Here is an 18,510-nt window from a genome sequence, read left to right as displayed (position 1 = left end):
GGGAATCTAGATGTGGATTCTTCTTGTCAAATTTCATGTCGGCCTGGAGGTATGGGATACTGTTTTGAGTCTTCACTCACCTGCACACTTCTTCCTCTCTGAGCCTAAGCCTTGGCTCTTAAGTAATTTGCTTTCCAAGGTTAAAGGCCCTGATGGTATTGGTTTGGGTATCCTTTTTGCCTTCACATGTTGGTACCTGTGGAAATGGCGAAATAAGCAAGCTTTTAGTAAAGAGGAAGGTTTGCCTTCTAATTCTAGAGATGTTATTTATGCTGCTGTTGTTGAGTGGGTTAATTCTATTTCTATCCCTGGCCAGAAGCTTGATAGAATGCATATATTTCTTGCCTGGGATCCTCCTATAGTTTGCTAATTTAAACTCAATGTGGATGGTTCTAGGAGGACTGCCACTAGTCTTATTGGAGCAGGAGGTGTCCTTCGTGATTCCTAAGGTGACTGGATTGCTGGTTTTTCTGTGAATTTGGGTAAGGAGCAAATTTTGGAGGCTGAGATATGGGGGCTGTATTTTGGGCTGAAGCTTGCTGTCGAGAAAGGTATTTCTAACCTTGCTATAGAGATGGATGCTGCTGTTGCTATTTCTCTCATCTAGCAAGTCTATTTCTTGCAATGTCATCCACTTGCTGCCTTGATGCATAGTTGCTGTAGTCACATGAGGCAGATTGGCACATGTCAACTTGCTCATATCTACAGAGAAAAAATTGTGTTGCGACTGTATGGCCATAACTGGAGTTACAACTTAGACCTGGGGGTTTGCTATTTTGAGGAGGCCCCTGCCTGGGTTAGTTCATTCTTGGTGGATGATTTGTTAGGTCTTGCTAGACCTCGATGTGTGGTGGTTAGGTATTGTTCTTGGGGTTTTCCCCCCATTTTATCCAAAAAATAAAAATAAAAATCGATAGCCATGAGCATAATGCGAAGAAGAAGTATCAACACATAATTGAATAGTGAAATGAGCATACTTCAAAACACAAAACTGGGTCTTAGAAAAGCTTAATTTCTCAAGAAACAAGATTCAGCTCCAAAGTGATTGAAAACAACATTTATCCTAATTTTAAAACTTCCCCACCTTCTTTGTGATATTGAAACAGAAAACCAACTCCCACAGAACATATAAATCCAGCCTATTTTTCACCACCTACAAACTGGAATAAAACAACCACATATGCACTTGTAATTTGTAAACCCAGAGAAAGAAAAAAAAAAAAAAAGAGCTCACTTTAGAAGAACATTAAGAGCACCTCCACCCATGTAGGCTAAGGCAAGGCTAAGGCAAGGCAAGGGCTGCCACTATTCATGTGAATAGTGCCAGCCTTGCCTTAGTTGGTTCCACCCTTGGAAGGCTAGGGCAAGGGCAAGAAAAAAAAAAAGATTATGCAACAAAATATAAACAATTTAGAAAGTGAATAAAATTGTTATGTATTTATAGGGAAAATATCTATAATTTTTTGGTATTTAAAAAAAAAAATTGAAAATTTTTTGTATTTTTTTTACTCGCTGATGTCAGCATAACATCAGCGTTGACGTCAGCGCCTTCGGGCTGCAGCCCAGGCAAGATCTGCCTGTGGGCTTGCCCAGTTCGATGGGACCCACAATTTGCTCGGTCTATTTTTCTTCCGCTGGAGCTGTCTTGGGCTGCCTTGGGGGGCCTTTTGCCCAGTCTTGGGTAAAGGCTGGAGGTGCTCTAAATGGGTCATCCAGATTCAATAGAGTCAATAACAAAAAAAAAAAAAAAGGGTAAATGGAGGAAAACCTCCTTGGACTATTTCTGACTGTCGAAATGTCCACATGAATTTTTTTTTTTCAACCAATTTGGCCCTCAGATTATTTTAAAGGGTCAATTTAGCCCCCGCCGTTAGTTTTCATACAATTTCATCCAATTTTCTGTATAAATGTCACGTGTGAAGCTCACGCCCTCAACCTAACCTAGGCCTTCTTCAAACCTATCTCCTGCGCCGCCTCTCCCTCCTCCACCAAGCGCCACACCAAGATCTCTGCCATTGGCGCCGGCAACGTGGGCATGGCCATCGCCCAGACCATCCTTACCCAGGACCTCGCCGACGAGCTCGTCCTCGTCAGGGCCAAACCAGAGAAGCTCCGCGGCGAGATGCTCGACCTCCAGCACGCCACTGCCTTCCTCCACCGCACCAAGATCATAGCCGACGTCGACTACGCCGTCACCGTCGGATCCGACCTCTGCATCTTCACAACCGGGGGCCACCAGATCCCCAGCGAGTCCAGGCTCAACCTGTTCATGGATTTTTTTCCCTTCTAAATTAATTGGGTTTTCGACTTGGGGGTTTCAAATTGTCAAAGAATTATGATGGTCAAAGAAAAGCATTAATACCAAGCTAAATCAGTAATACAAATATTGGGATTTTCGGCCAGCTAAGCCTGGCAGCCTTCTACATTGTTCTGCTCCTCACTCTCTCTCTTCACGTGTAACATGCGGAGATAGATAAGATAAGGAGGGGGTATATGAACACCACAAGATCATATACCCAGCAATCGGGTTGTCAGGTCGGGTACCAATTTGGACTCTTCGCGGTTTCGATTCCTCATTGTTGATCATCTTGATGTCAACGCTCAGGATATGCATATGGGTTTTGATATGAAATTTCTCAGATTTTATCAATTTTGGATAAAACATGGTTCTGTTTTTTCGTTTAGGGAAGAGAGGGATGAAGAAGACTGGTAATAGGTTTATTTTGGACCAAAAGATTTAAGTTTAGCATGTTTTTTGTTTTTACATTTTTTTAATTTTTTTAAATATTTTACTTTGTAAAATGACAAACTTACCCTTATAATTGACGGAAAATTGGATGGAAGTGTAGAAACTTGACAGTAGGTGTTAAATTGGCGATAAAATTTAGTATAAGGGCTAAATTGGTTGAAAAAAAAATTCAGGGTGGACATTTTGACAGTCCAAATAGTCCAGGGGGTTTTCCGCCATTTACCAAAAATAAAAAAAATAAAAAATTAGGTATTAAACATAATTAACTTTATTAATTAGTATTTGAGACATTTGGTATTTTAGTTTGGGTTTTAATATTTATAAAAGAATTGTTATTTTGGATAAGGCCAAAGAGGAGGCTCAGATTCGTTGACCCACCTTATATTAATCACTGAAAAGACAATTATACCCTGTTTATTAAAATATTTATTGGTCTCCCTTTTTGATCGGATTAGATCTCTCTCTCTCTCTCTCTCTCTCTCTCTCTCTCTCTCTCTCTCTCTCTCTCCACAGCAACAACGACTACAGCCTTCACTTGCGATTGCGATGGAATTCTCAAGCTGCTCATCCCTTCGGCCTTCACCGGTAACTCCAAGGTCTTCTAGCTCAAGATGAAGAGCGATTACGATCGCTATCTTGCTGAGTTCAAGATCAAAGTATTTTTATGAGGTACTTGAGGAGGACATCCATCAAGTAATTGTCGAAAACCAGTTATTTGACAGGATGTAATTATACAGAAAATAACTTTTATCTTCGTTGAAATTATAGAATGTATATTAGAATTTACTGGAAAATTTTGAGATTCTCAACTCTTGGTTTCATTCTTGGACAAAATTTACCAATTTGTAAGATGAATAACCCATTTCTCTGTTTCTCATCTTGTCTTCATCAATCTTCACTATCATAATCCAATATTTTGAAATTTGTCATTATTTGTCAATTTGCATACTTGTCTTCATCAATCTTCACTATCATAATCCAATATTTTGAAATTTGTCATTATTTGTCAATTTGCATATTGAGAAAGACAGGCCCATCAACTATGCATTGATATTGATTAAGAGAACGATGCTTGACAATAAGAACAAAAAAATTTTGGTGGAAGATGATCCTACATGATTTTTGTACATAATATTTGGATTTATATTCGATTTGGGTATGATTGATTGTATTTGTCCGTAATATTTGGTATGGGGGTATGATCTTATGGTTAAATTTATTTATTTTTCTCCATGTCTTTGTCTTTTGTTTCTGCTTGCAGCATTATATTTCTTTATTTTTCAGTAGGTGAAATTTTATACAAGTTCTACATTGCAGTTTTGGAAACTACATTGCAGTTTTGGTAATTATAATTGGATTTTTGCACTTTCCTGGGCCTTCAACCTCACCAATTTGAAGAGTAGAGGCTACCCAGATGAGGATTTGGGTGGGCAAGAGAAGAGTAGAACTACCCAAGAGCAAGGGAACTCAAAATTGGACTTTTGGAAACTGGAAACTGCATTGCAGTTTTCATTTAATTACAATTTGATTTTTGTTCTTTCCTTAGCCTTGAACCTCACCAATTTGAAGAGTAAAGGCTACCCAGATGAGGAATTGGGTGGGCAAGAGAAGAGTAGAACTACCCAAAAGAAAGGGAACTCAAAATTGGACTTTTAGAAACTGGAAACTGCATTGCAGTTTTTATTTAATTACAATTTGATTTTTGTTCTTTCCTTAGCCTTCAACCTCACCAATTTGAAGAGTAGAGGCTACCCAGATGAGGAATTGGGTGGGCAAGAGAAGAGTAGAACTACCCAAGAGCAAGAGAACTCAAATTGGACTTTTGGAAACTGAAAACTGCATTGTAGTTTTGGAAACTGCATTGCAGTTTTCATTTAATTACAATTGTTTTTGTAGTTGTTTTCGTTTTCGTTTTTGTTTCTTTAACATAATTGATATCTACATTATATTTTTCGCTAAGATTAATTTAGTTTTTGTATTTATCATCAACAATTGTTTAATATATTCCACCTTCATATGAGGTATAGTTCAGTTGGTTGAGCTCTTCCACCTCCATCCGCTCCAAACATTCAATGAATATTTTGTAAATCCCCTCATCCATTCGCTTATACTTCCAAAAAACAAAAAAAAGTTTGCACAAATACTGCCTGGATTATATGCAATACCAACTTTCGTTTGATAAATGTTAAAGAATAAAAAATGGTTTATGAAGAGAAACCGGCCAAGCCAAATTTATCACTAAAAGTATTAATTTTCAACTATCATTTATAATTGAGATTTTTGTGATTAGAATATAATGCGGTGGGCGGTATGATTTATCACAGAGACTTTTGTCGTTTCTTATTGAAAGACGAAACAGCCCAGAAATGAATTTAAAAAGTTTTGAATCCATGCGGAGTGAAATCAGCATAAATTGAATGCCAAAAGTTTCTTTGTAGGTGGAAACGAAAGTTTAGGGGGTAATATTTATGCAGACTTGCCATTTCCATTCAATTGCATGTTGTAAATATCTCAAAAATGGTGGCTACAAGGTTTGCTTAACTGCCCGCACAGTTGGCTTGGTGGACTATCGAAAATAGCATCCAATGTGCACTATCGAAAGTGGACATGTGGCATAGTATGCTTGCTTTAGAATGAGTGGCATTGTGTGTAATTTTGGTAATTTTTAATGATATTTTTGTAAAATTAAGTACTACATTTTGGTCTTTGGCGTTATGCTAATTAGATGAAATTGTATTTCTATCTTCCAAATTAGTAAACTATATTGTGTTTTAAAACTAAAGCTCCCAAAAAAAAAAATCACATATTGTAAGCTTCAAAATGCAAATTAGACCACAATTCCAATCCCAACTAATCAATAATACGACCAATACAAATATGAATATAACAAATAAATATTTTTCTTCTACTTCCCCAATTGCGATTAGAAATCACTGAAAAAATTAAAAATAAATCCAACGAAAAAAAAACCAAGATAAAAAAAGCAATAAAGGATGAACTATACAGCTAGCAGAGTTTACCTAAACAGTAATCAATGAAAGCCTTAAAGTTTGCACAGAGTAAGAAGTAACCAAAATCGTTAAATCTGCACAAAATCAAAATTAAAATCAGTGGAAAAAGTAGAGGAGAGAGGAGAAAGGAGAGAAGAGGAGAGATTGAGGCAAACTAGAGAGGTAGATGAAGATCGTGAAACTGGAGAAGAAGACGAGAGCTCCAGAGCGTGAAAACGAAGACGTGCGTGTTTTGTTTTCGCGAGAGACGGGCTCGTTATTTTGGGCGGCCTTATTTAAGCACCGCCATTTAAATGGCGGATTCTTAGTGAGTTCTCAGTCGCGCATGGAACATAAAACAACCGAAAAGAAGCCAAGCGGGAGAGAGTACCGAAAAGAAGAGAAGCGAAGCGAGAGAGACGAAAATGGCGAGGAATTCAGGGGTTTTGATACGGCAGTTGCTTGGCAATCGCAACAACCCGTGTGCAGCAGGTCTTCTTCATCATCTTCACCAAAAACCCATCCAAAACCTAACTTCAGTACCAAATACCACACCATCTTCACCACATACAATTGATATCCGTTCGGCTTCCAAACCCTTCTCCAATTATTCCATTCACACCCCAAACCTTCAATTTTTGCAACAGAGACGATGCCTCTCCCCATCGTCACTCCCAGAGTCAGATTCAGATTCAAAACATTTACTTTCAGGTCCCTCAAACCTATTCGTCGTACAGGGCATGGCTGTGCATCAAGATGCAGTTGACAATGTTAAACGTATGCCAATTTCTCCACCAACCTCATCCCTTCTTAATTTTACAAATATTCAAAATAAGAAATTAAGCTTTGTTGTGGATTGTCTGCGGTTTTCTACTACACTGCACCCGGGTGCCGGGCTGGTAAGTTCTAACTTCTAATCAATGAATTTTCTTTCATCAATCAAGTGATTTGCAATAAATTGCTCTCTTCTTGTGCAGCCGTGGATAAGTCCCTTTTTGTTTTTGTTTTTTGTTTGTTTTTTGAAATGCAGCGATTTGGGGAGGGGGGCACTTTTCCTGGGATTCGAAATGGTGAGTGAGTTGTTGAGCAATTCCAACATATAAAAATGTATAAGTTTTACATGGATAAGGTAACTTTCTGAAATTTAATAAATTACTGTAATTTCTTAAATTTTGAAGTGGTTTATGGTTTATTGGAAACAGTAGTTTGGTAACTTTCTTACTCCTAACATTGTTCTTACATGGTGAGAGATCCTGTGTCCTAGGGGCAGATGGTCACCTTGGCAACCAACTTAAGATCATTCTACCTCAACATGTCAAACTCGAGGTCGAGTTTTCTGCAACGAAGGGAGAATGATGCAGGAGCAAAGTTCCAGTTTAGTAAATGGGTATCTTTCTAGTTTCCTATGTAATAAACGCAATTTTCTAAGGTTTACTGTCTTTGAGTCTCCCTACGGGACACGATTAATGTATTAGGTGTAATAATTGTGTCTTTAAAATTCCCAAGTGTGTTAATGTGGATCTTTCAAGATTGATGTACCAATTACCCTATAAAAGGGGCTACTTTGTAAGCATAAAATCAGAGTTAGTGAAAAGAAAAAAAAAGTTCATATGAATTTTTGATTGTGTGTGAGGCACAGGTTGTCGTGGAGTGATTCCAAGGGACCTCCGGTGTGATGCCAGAATTTATCTAATTTCTCAACCGGAAACCTTTGGTGTGATACCAAAGGCCACAGTGAGTCCAGATCTCTCATTTCTTCCTATCTTCCCTCATTTTCCTACATCATGTTTTTTCCGGGTGAAAGATAATTTAATCGGGTGCATGATAAAACAAATGTCTTTTTCATTAGCTATGCATTATTTGCTTGCTCATGTCATGCATTTTTTCCCCCATACTCTAAATATGATCCGACATGTAGCTCCTCATAGAAGAATCATGATATTATTGTAATTCTTTATTAGGTTTATATACTCAAAACACATACCTTGATCCGACATTGTGATAATTACTGCTCTGGAACTTTGATTTGTTGCACTGGAAGGAATCTGGAATTCTGCAGTAGGCTCCTTGACTGGTTCACTGGTTTAGGCAGAATTGTAGTAGGGTAGTTTCTCTATGCTATACGGCTCTTGAATCTCTTCTTGATGGGGTAGAATGATATGAGAATATTATTTAGCCGTTAGCATAGGGACCTCCCTTTTATAGGTATAGTTTAAGTATCCTCCTCATCATGGATTACTTAAACTCCTTTAACCATAAGGATTAGGTATCTCAATCCATTTAGAGATAGGAAACCTTAAGCACTTGTATTTATCTAAAACAGTCATATATCAAGCCTTAAAATTAATCGATCCATGTAATCCTAATTGACATTGAACTAGTTATCCTTAAGTGATTAGAAGACCATCTTAGAGTTTGTATTAGAATGCAAATCTTACAATTATATGTTGTTGTGCCTCTAAATTAGTAGGCCTGACGTTGTTTATTGTATCTACAGAATGGCCCTAACTCATTGGACATATCGGGAGATCCTTACAAGAGGGTATATGATCCATTCCTTCTATTTTGTTTTTATCAGAAGGTTACTTTAATCAAACAGATAAGATCAATACATCATTATAGTTTATACTATTCTACATTTCACTTTTCATCTTAAATTGGTTGGGATTCAGGGGAAGATGTTGCCTTTTCTTTTGTAATAACAGTAGAAATATTGTTGGTGAATATATTTGACAGTCCATGATACTGAGAAGAGAAGTAATCAAAATTGTGTTTTGAGAACTAGTTCATTGTCTTTGGAAAAAAAATGTTTTCTTTGATTGATATGATGTAGAGGAAGTTACTTTAATCAAACTGATATCATGAATGCATCACCATAGACAAGAAGTCCCCGTATACAACAATACAAATGTAGTCCCACAAATCCTGACAAATCTGAAGTGCTAACAATTTTAGACCTTTTGCATTCCAAATTTTGTTTTGTCTATACTACACTTCACCTTGCATCTTGACTGGATGCGTAGAATATGGTTGGGAAATATTGTTGGTGAATAGATTTTGACAGTCCATGATACTGAGAAGAAATTAAATTTTCTTCTTCTAGTTTCCCTGAACAGTTGAAATGAAATAAAAATGTATACTGCAACAGGACATAGAGGGTTTTATCCTATGCTTGTCTTCTTATTTGAGCTTTTTGTTCGGAGTGAAAGATAACTTAATCGGGTACATGATAAAACAAATGTCTTTTTCATTAGCGAAAAATGAGGCCCTGCTCGCTAAATGGCTTTGGAGGTACCGGAAGAGCATAATTCCATATGGCACAAGGTGATCAGGAGTAAATATTGTTCGGTTGAGAATAGATGGGATGCGGTTCACCCAGGAAGAGGTGCTTGTCGTAATCCCTGGAAGTATATCTCTTCGGGTTATCCTGCCTTTTTACAGTGTTGTGATCTGGTTGTGGGTAAGGGGAATTTGGTGTTGTTCTAGGATTTGTGGCTGGTCGAGGGTGCTTTGAAGAATTTTTTTCCTAGACTGTATGCGCTTTCTAGCAATCATTTTGGCTGCGTTTCTAGTTTTGTGGATTCTTATGTCCACCCCTATAATTGGAATTTCAGCTTCAGGAGAAATCTTGATGAGTTGTCTAGGTTTTCAGGAAAGGGTGCGTTTGTTTCAACACCGTGATGACCGTAGGAGCTGGAAGCTCGATAAGACGGGGTTGTTTTCTTGCAAATCCTACAATTTTTTTCTGCTCAACAGTGGCAGCAGGCAACTTTCACTGTTCTTGCCCCAGATTTGGAAGTCAAAGGTTCCCCCAAAAATTAAATTTCACGTATGGCTCCTGGCACTTGGGAAGCTTAATACTTGTGATCAAATCCAAAGGAGAAGGCCTTCCTTCTATCTTTCTCCTTTGTGGTGTGTTTTGTGTAAATCTCATTTGGAAAGCGTGGATCATGTGTTTCTTCATTGTCCTTTTTCTGGTGGAGTTTATTTAGGGAGTCCAGCTGGGTTATCCCTAAAGACTGTTTTGATTTCCTGTGTACTAAGTTTGAGGCTTTGGGTAGGGGGAAGAAAGCCACAACTTTATGGGAATGCTTGGTGTATGCTGGTTTTTGGAATATTTGGCTGGAGCGCAACAGAAGAATTTTTTATGATTGTCAGGAAGAAGGTGTCGAGGAAATCTCGAAGAAGGCTAGACATTGGGCTGCTCTTTGGGCTTCAGTTACCCCAGTTTTTAAGGATTATAACCCTTCTGTCATTATGTTGGATTTAGTGGCGGCTGTGAAATAAAGGGTGGAAACTTATGAGTGGTAAGTTATAAGGGGTTCACTTTATAGCCATCAGATCAATCTAAGGGCTAGGGAGAATTGAGATAAAGTTTTGCAATCGGGTAGGTGAGGAACCCAAACCCGAATTTAATATCCAGCATTGAAGTTGGTTCGAAAAATTAAAAAAAGAGGCAAGTTCGAAGTTTGAACAGAAAAAACCCATCGCTCTGAAACCCATAGCTCTGAGAAACTGCTAAGCTCTGAGAAAAGGTTGAAGGCAACTCTTAACGACGGTTGAAGGCAACGGTAAACGATAGTTGAAGGCAACGGTTGAACGCAACTCCTTTCTCTAAACCCTGAAAAAGTATTTATTTTGAGTGGAAGGGGCAAAGGCGTGGATTCCGAAACAGTGAAGAGGCGAAGCAGTGGAAGGGGAAGGAGAGAATTCGTAGTCGTTGGAAGTGATAGGTTCCATTTGTGGAGCAAAGCTGCACAAAGACCCCGCATAGACACCTTGCGATTGTTCAATAACCAGCATTTGGTGAGTAATTTATGGAATTTGAGTTTAGGGTTAGAGTAAAGGTTTTCCCCAATTTGTACCATCAATGTTGTTGGATTTGGCATCTCTTCCTTGTGCTTCACTTGCATGTTAATTTTTGCTTGTGTATATGTTAAAAAATGAATGAAAATCAAGTCAATAACATGTCAATAACATATCAATAACATATCAATAATGATATGAATAAGATAATGGTGTTGAATTGGAGGAGACCCTCAAGTCAATAACATGTTAATAACATGTCAATAACATGTCAATAACATATCTCTGGCGCTAGAATATATATATTTTTGAAATAAATATTATTTCCCTTGTTGCTAAATTTGCCTGTGAAAAATGAGAAGATATAATAATAAAGTCATGAATAAAAGTGCAAAGCATTTGAAATGAAGGTTGATCCATGATCATAGTGGCTGACTGAAGAAAAAGCTAGAAAGAAAGAAGGATGTGGCAATGGCTTAGCAAGCAGATAGCAGAGCAGATGCTTTGCTTTGCTTCCTTCCACTATCTTTCTTATTTATTTATTTATTTATTTTGTGTTGTGTATGAGATGACAATAATTGTCATGTGTGTGAAGTGCAGAACTTGCCTAGATTGCACTCACACTCACTCATGCATCAACCATTGATTGGAGTTTGTATCCAAAAATAAAACACATGCTATTGGTTGTAATTCACAGAATCATTGCATTAACAGGTATTTGCACAAAATTTGTCATATTGCTTTGATGATGTTAAAGGCTGTGATTAGTAATCCCTATGCGCATGTACTTCATAAAATTTGTTATGTGCCTAGTTGACTAGTTATGTAAATACTAAATACCAATATGATTGTGCAAATACGTGGTGGTAGTATATGTGTTAACGTTATTTCATCTTGTATATTAGGAAATGGGATCCAACGTGCAGCTGGTATGGCCAGAGTCAGAGGCATATGCGTCACGGGTGAACAACTGCTCACATGCAAATTCAACCCTAGCTGCAATTCGAGCGAAGTTGAGTGCGGAACAATTAGAACAATTCAAGACATCATGCTTTGGCCATCTTCTGAATATAGACAAGATTCAGTTTAGCGGGCAGATTGTGCATGGAGTTGTGTTGCGTCGAGTGGCGAGGCAGGGTGTGAAAGACTTGGATGGACTGAGTTTCTTAATAGGGTGCGACGTTGCTCAGTTTACTCGTCAGGATTTCTGTTTGATCTCGGGGCTTCGTTTTGGGGAAGTGCCTGAAGTTTCCAATGGAGAAAGTGCTGAAATTAGACTTCAGAAAAGATATTTTATAGACGAAGGAATTACATGTAATGCTTTAGAAGAAGCATTTATGAGGTGCAAAGAGAGAGATGACGTCTACAAGCTAGCTCTTGTTTACTTTGCTGAGTTAGTGGTTTTGGGAAGGGACAAGCATTTGAACATCAATGTAAATTACCTGACCCTTGTAGAGGACTTGGATGCGTTCAACAGGTATCCGTGGGGTTCGGTGTCGTTTGACAAAACCCAAGACAGTCTATTTTCTGCACCAACAAAGTATATGAAAAGCTTTGAAAATGAAGAGGGAAGAGAGAAGGGGAAAAGTAAGGTAACGGGAACAAGCCGGAAAAATGAGAAGGGCAAGAAGCATAAGCATGGTGAAGTGCAAAGGGGTGGGTGGAGTTTTAAAGGTTTCACGTATGCTTTCCAGGTACATGGTAATAATGTTCATGTCAGTTATGCTTTGTGAACTTTAAAACTTAAATAATGACTTTTGTCCTGTGAATTGTGTAGATTTGGGTATATGAATTAATTCCTAGAATGGTGGACCTGAATTACTGCAAGGTTGTTGATCCAACATCTGTCCCGCGTATTTTGCGATGGAGAACGACTACGTCTATGCCCGAGATGAGGAAGTTGAACAATTATTTTTTCCAGAGCAAAGAGGTTTGGTTTGCAGCCCTTGAAACTGTTTATAAGATTCAATGAAATTATAAAGTAGAATGATTGAATATGAATATTGTCTGTATTCTGAAACAGTCAGTTCAGTTGCGGGCGCTACATCCGAGTGAAGAGGAAATGAGACAATCATATTGGAGTTGGCCACAGGATCGCCCTGCTGTTGTCTCGGCAGAGTCAAATCCTTCTTCATGTGCTGATCTTGATGAGTTGAACAAGCTGGTAAGCTTGTTGAGGTCCAAGTTGTTTCAAGTAAAGCGGGAAAATGACGTCCTTGAGTTAAAGGTCATACGGATGGAAAAACTTTTGGACCACTGTTTAGGTCCTCAGTTTGAGCAGGAAGTAAGGAGGGACCTAGCTTTACTGAAAGAGAGGACGAATCGTTGTGCGATCTCACATCTATATAAGGGATCTGACGAAGTGGATGACAGTGAATGGGATGAAGGGCCAAGTAACAGATATGAGGGAGAGGAAAAGGACGAGGAGGGGATTGAAGGGGGTGAAGTGCAAAGAAAACCAAGTGAGGTAGAGGAAGCGCAAAGGAAAACAAGTGAGGGAGAGCAAGTGAAAATAAAAAGCAGCAAGGGAGAGGAAGCGCAAAGAAAGAGCAGTGAGGGAGAGGAAGTGAAAAGAAAAAACAGTGAGGGAGAGGAACTGAAACGAAAAAGCAGTGACAAAGGGGAACTGCCAAGAAAAAGCAGTGATGGAGAGGATCCGCAAACAAAATGAAGGGAGGGCAAGGAAGTGAAAAGAAAGAGAAGTGAGGAAAAGGAAGTGCAAATAAAGGAATGTGAGGAAGAGGGTGATGAAGTTGTTTTGGTTTGTGATGACATTGGCGAGAGCACGTCGGGGACAACTGTTGAGTTTACTCTCGGGGATATTGATTTGGATCAACCTACAGCTATGCTATCTGAGTTGAACGTTTGGTTGAATGATAAAGGTAAAGCTGTGGAACAAGGGGTCCAATTACGAAAGAGGAAGATGATTATTCCTATGTGGAAGATCCTTGAAGCTAGTGAATTGGTGAAAAAAACTGTGCTAGAGACAACCCGACTTCGGATGTTAGACCCAATGAAGGCGCTTCCGCATGATGATATGGTGCTGAAACTTTGTTGGGAATGGCGCCATAACCCAAAGTAAGTCCCTTGTTTTTTGAGATAGAAGACATTAGTGTATATATTTTTAAATTGTTGTGATCTAAAACTTTGTTATATTCACAGTTTAGTGATGCAATTTGGCCACATGAAAGCTGAGATTGAATTCTTCGCTTCCCTCGTAAAAGCTGACGGTTGGCTGACAGGAGATGTAAGTTTAATTGATTATGCATTTGTTTTAATGTACATAGATTATGAGATTGACCAGAAAAACATGTGCAGCACATTGATTTGGGGTTGTATCTCATCCGGAAGCGACAACAAGATTTGGAGGTTGTACAAATATCGAACTGGACAACGACCGATGTATTTTTCATGGTATGTCATAGGGCTTGACCAAGTGCAGTTCATAATTACAAATTATCCATACTTGCTTTGTGGAGGTGTTTAACCATTGATTGTTTTCTATTTCACAGAATCACATCCATACTTGCTTTGCGGATAATAAAAGAAAAAAAGAGCAGGCTGGGTGGAAAATTAGAAACAGTTTAGTGAACGTTGTAAATGGCAAGGTTCCGGCGTGTGGAGTGGATTGGCAGAACGTGTATAAGGTGTATGCCCCTTGTATGTTGACGAAGCATAAGCATTGGGTGGCTCTAATGATTGATCTGGTTAAGTGTGAAATCAAAGTATACGATTCAATGGTTTCACTTATTCCAGATGAGATGTTAAAGGAAGAACTCGCCCCGCTTTCAATTACGATTCCAAATCTTCTAAACTCCATCGACTTTTATGAAGAAGGTGTTTATGCAAACGACTGCAGCAGAGATTGGTGGTGTCCATGGCCAATAGAACGTGTGGATGTTCCACAACAATCTAATCAGTGAGCACAACTTTTTCTTTAATTTTATTACTTGAAATTGTCAATTACGTTACAATGTCATTACTTGAATTGATCGAGTTCTTGATTTGCTTCAGAGGCGATTGTGGCATGTTCGTGTTGAAGTACATTGAGCTTTTGAGCGCTGAGATTCCGTTAGCTACTTGCACCTCGCAGAACATGCCCTTTTTCCGGTTGAAGTTGGCTGCAGAGATATTACGGGGAGATGCTTACATGCCATGATAGTGGTTGAAATGGGTTCAGGTACGGGATGATTAAATTGGTTTTGGAAATCTCCAATTTGAAAGTCATGTAAATACACAATACAGATCCACGGCTCCTTTTCGAATTCTACCTCTGCTCCTCAATTCTTCTTCGTCTTTCTCAATCTTAGTGTATTTTTGTACATAATTTTAAGTTTAAGTTATTGGACAACAATTAGAACCAAAATATTATTATAGCGGATGCATGCTTTCATTTTGATTAGTGTGATACTACGCTACGTTTATTCTCATATTAGGCTAAATGTATATAGTAGCTGGATGCAGAGCATAGACAGAAAAATGAAGAATCTGAAATGGAGATGCAGAGGCTTAGTGAGGAGAAAAGTAAATGGATCTGTAAATCTAGTGCACGTGGGCAAATGTAAATGGATAGGCATATGCGTTTTTGAAGTTAGGCACATGCCATTCCCATACATAGAATGTGCATCTGGAGTGTAAAGTTTTTATGGATTTAATGAAACAAACATCTCTGTAATATTGCCCTAACTCCTTCACAACATTTACATAACCTTAACCAAACTGCATTGAATTGGGATTGGAAGACTGCATATGTGAACAATGACTGATGGCTTTTTAAAGTGTATTACATTATTGCAAAGTAATATGTCATGATTTATCCAAGCCACCATTCCAAATATCAGATCCCAATCTTTAAGCCGTTCACCATGCCTTAACTTAATCGCAATGGGTTGCGTGTGTATTGATTGTAATTCTGTAAGGGAAATAGGCGGCTATGCCCTCGCCTCCAATGTTTTATTCAACCATGCCCTGTTTATAGAAACACATGCGATATACATGCAGTAAACCTTCAGTAAACATTCAGTAAATCGTCAATAAACCTCAATAAAACTTCAATAAACATTTCCCATCTGCAATGCTATAAAAACTTCCTATTGGTTCCGTACCGCCCATCGGGTTTGAATCCCTCTTTCCTTTATAATCGGTTAATAAATTCGTTGATTTTCTTTATTTTATTGGTCTTGGGCAGCTCAGTAGCATAAAAGTAATGTATATTGGTGCATCTATATTGCTTGTCTATTGCGTCTATATTGCTTGTCTATTGCGTGCATAGCGTACATTTATTGCGTGTGTCTTAATTGTTTATTGCTTACGAAGGAAATAAACAACAATACACAGGCAACAGACAAGCAATATACACGCAATACACATGCAATCTATACGCAATAGACATGCAATATACATCAGTCCCTAATTTCACCATCCATAAGGGAGTCGTATCGATTAGGAAATTCTACTTAATAGTTGTTCTTCCTACTAATAAACAATCAATAAACCTTCAATAAACATTCAATATCGGACAATAACATGCGAAATACATGCAGTACACAATCAATAAACCTTCAATAAACATCCAATATTCGATAAATAACATGCGATACACATGCAGTAAACAATCAATAAACCTTCAATAAATATCCAATATCCGATAAATAACATGCGATACACATGCAGTACACAATCAATAAACCTTCAATAAACATCCAATATCCGATAAATAATATGTGATACACATGCAATAAACAATCAATAAACCTTCAATATACATCCAATATCCGAGCAATAACATGCGATATATATACAGTAAACAATCAATAAACCTTCAATAAACATCCAATATCCGCGCTATAACATGCGATATACATGCAGTAAACAATCAATAAACCTTTAGTATATGCCAATAAACAATCTACCTATTTCAAGAACAATAATTTAAACTCAATGCCAATCCACCTATTTCAAGAACAAATATTACAAAATGGGTTTGAAAACTCATTGGTGGTGCGTGCAACATGTCTTTTTGGGGAGAACTTTTACAATCCTTGAAACTGTGCACTTAATTGGTCATTAAAAGAACAAATAATATTAAAATTGATAAAAGTAATAAAACTAATATCAAGTCCTTAATGGACTTCAGCATATTCAGCACCGTAGCATCATACGTGTCATCTGGCTGTTCTGCTTGAGCGGAAGTTACATCAACCCATTCAAATCCATTGCAACTGGTGGCTCCCTAAGTGCAGGCATCATATATGCAAAATAATTGTGTCAGAGTTAGACCAAGGTTTTTTTCACCCACATACATATTCTGGAAATGAAAACTTACATAGGAGGTTAGGCACTTCCAAAATGGCTTCCCTCGATTTTTCTCTGATTTTGAAACCCGAAGCACTATTGCAGCTCCACAGTACGGACACCTCTTTGTTTGAGCGGGAGATGAAGACGAAGACATGTTGAATCTTCTCAGTTGTACCTTTTCTCACTCAGATCTTCTCACTGAAACCTCTTCGGACTCATACCTTCTCACTCAGATCTTTTCACTCAAACCTCTTCGGACTCAGAGCTCTCTCATCTCTGCCTAAATGTGATTATATCCTCTTTTCTGTCCGTGGGTGGGTTGGGCATGCTTTCGACACATGTACCGTCAGATATGGGGCACCATTTACCCCATAAACCAATATAATATTTAACTACCAAAACCCAATATGAAAATTAAGGGAAAACTGCCCTAAACCCTATATTATTTTCATTATATTTCATTAAACCAACTAGTTGGATAAACATTCATCACATTTTAATAACATTACTACTATATGTCGGTGTGGGAAAATGAAAAGTTATGTGATGGGACGTTCTGTGACTAGTCAGTAATCCGTCACATTTGTTTTATTGACATAAAAAGGGCGGGAAAATCCTAAAAATGGCTATGCATATAGGTTCTTAATTTACTTTTTGACTGTCTGACTTCGCATTTCGATGACATTTTCCTTCTCTTCTGTTTTTCTCTAGTTTTAGGGTGTTGGTTCAGTTTCTTTAAAAAGGGTCAAGTGAGAAAAACCTCAAGTGGAAACACATTTTCCAAACGGTACAACAAACACACCCTATAACAGAACCAAAACCCCATCTATTCTCATTTCTCCCCTCTTCCACTCCTCAAATCGTTCCATTCCAAAAAAATAGAAACACATGAATTCCAAATATTTCACTACAGTCGGAGGAAAGAGAAGGAAGCATATCCATTTGGAGATGCCCCAAGCCTTCATCCCGGAGTTGGCTTGGTTTAAAGTGATGTTATACGTGGCAACCCAATCTTCGGAAGATCTCTTCCGTATGGCATCTGTGTGCCCATTATTCCGGACGTTGGCAAACACTCCACAAGTGTGGAACACCATTTCAATGGCTAAGTACCCAGACCATCCTAGCTGGTACCATGATAATCCTGCGGTCCAGCTTTTCTTGCAACAATGCAGAGCTTGCGAGAACCCTGAGTCGATATTTAGAGAGGCGTTCGAAGTGTTTTTCATGCAGGGTAACGTGGAAGCGTTGTATGGGATGCGCATCGCAGCAACGGCAGGCCATATGGAAGCGGCATATATAGTTGGACTTCTTGGCATGTCTGGAATTGGTCAGTCAAAAGAGGACGCATTAGAATTTTTGTGTTCTTTGAATCAACGTAACAACATTGATATGAAAGGAACCAGGGATGCTTTGAGACGAAGATTAAGCCGAGTTTGGAATGTTGCATGACATATCGTAGATATGTTTTACTATGGGAAGATTAAGTTCAATCATTGCAGCGCTTGTAACAATAACGAATTGTGTTTTGTTATTGAAGGCTGGCCTACTGAAGCAAAGATAAATCCTTCGTTCTGGACTTGTTGCAATCGATGCAAATGGCACCGTGAGAGTATTTTTTGGTTCAAGGTAATGCGTGTGTATGTTGTGCCAGGGAATCCATACCCTTAT

The 18,510-nt window shown here is 38.4% G+C and overlaps 3 protein-coding genes across 12 annotated transcripts; all 3 read left to right on the top strand.

Annotated features, from left to right (window-relative positions):
* Nucleotides 1–10: 10 nt before the first annotated feature.
* On the top strand, nucleotides 11–607 carry LOC148294535 (uncharacterized). The gene is made up of 2 exons (XM_088253793.1): nucleotides 11–361; nucleotides 488–607. The coding sequence occupies exons 1-2, from the start codon at nucleotides 11–13 to the stop codon at nucleotides 605–607; spliced, it is 471 nt and encodes a 156-aa protein (XP_088109919.1).
* A 5,002-nt stretch (nucleotides 608–5,609) lies between these two features.
* LOC110758951 (uncharacterized) lies at nucleotides 5,610–14,958 on the top strand. 10 transcript variants are annotated; one of them, XM_088253053.1, is made up of 12 exons: nucleotides 5,613–6,638; nucleotides 6,770–6,868; nucleotides 7,004–7,126; nucleotides 7,379–7,473; nucleotides 8,237–10,545; nucleotides 11,451–12,239; nucleotides 12,323–12,475; nucleotides 12,569–13,623; nucleotides 13,708–13,792; nucleotides 13,864–13,959; nucleotides 14,058–14,464; nucleotides 14,560–14,958. In XM_088253053.1, exons 8-12 carry the CDS (start codon nucleotides 13,391–13,393, stop codon nucleotides 14,702–14,704), a joined length of 966 nt encoding a protein of 321 aa, XP_088109179.1. In that variant the 5' UTR covers nucleotides 5,613–6,638; nucleotides 6,770–6,868; nucleotides 7,004–7,126; nucleotides 7,379–7,473; nucleotides 8,237–10,545; nucleotides 11,451–12,239; nucleotides 12,323–12,475; nucleotides 12,569–13,390; the 3' UTR covers nucleotides 14,705–14,958. The 10 variants fall into 10 exon arrangements, 9 of the variants coding, with proteins under 9 accessions (XP_088109187.1, XP_088109186.1, XP_088109185.1 ...); XM_088253061.1 differs by having other exon boundaries at nucleotides 5,610–6,638; nucleotides 6,770–6,809; nucleotides 7,010–7,126; nucleotides 7,379–10,545; XM_088253060.1 differs by having other exon boundaries at nucleotides 5,610–6,638; nucleotides 6,770–6,809; nucleotides 7,379–10,545.
* A 2,832-nt stretch (nucleotides 14,959–17,790) lies between these two features.
* LOC148294534 (uncharacterized) lies at nucleotides 17,791–18,291 on the top strand. The gene has a single exon (XM_088253792.1). It carries the CDS (start codon nucleotides 17,791–17,793, stop codon nucleotides 18,289–18,291), a length of 501 nt encoding a protein of 166 aa, XP_088109918.1.
* Nucleotides 18,292–18,510: the final 219 nt, after the last annotated feature.

The sequence above is a fragment of the Prunus avium genome, chromosome 5, assembly GCF_965620075.1.
Source record: "Prunus avium chromosome 5, drPruAviu1.hap1.1, whole genome shotgun sequence".
Taxonomy (NCBI): Eukaryota; Viridiplantae; Streptophyta; class Magnoliopsida; order Rosales; family Rosaceae; genus Prunus; species Prunus avium.
This window is presented reverse-complemented; position numbering and strand designations above follow the sequence as displayed.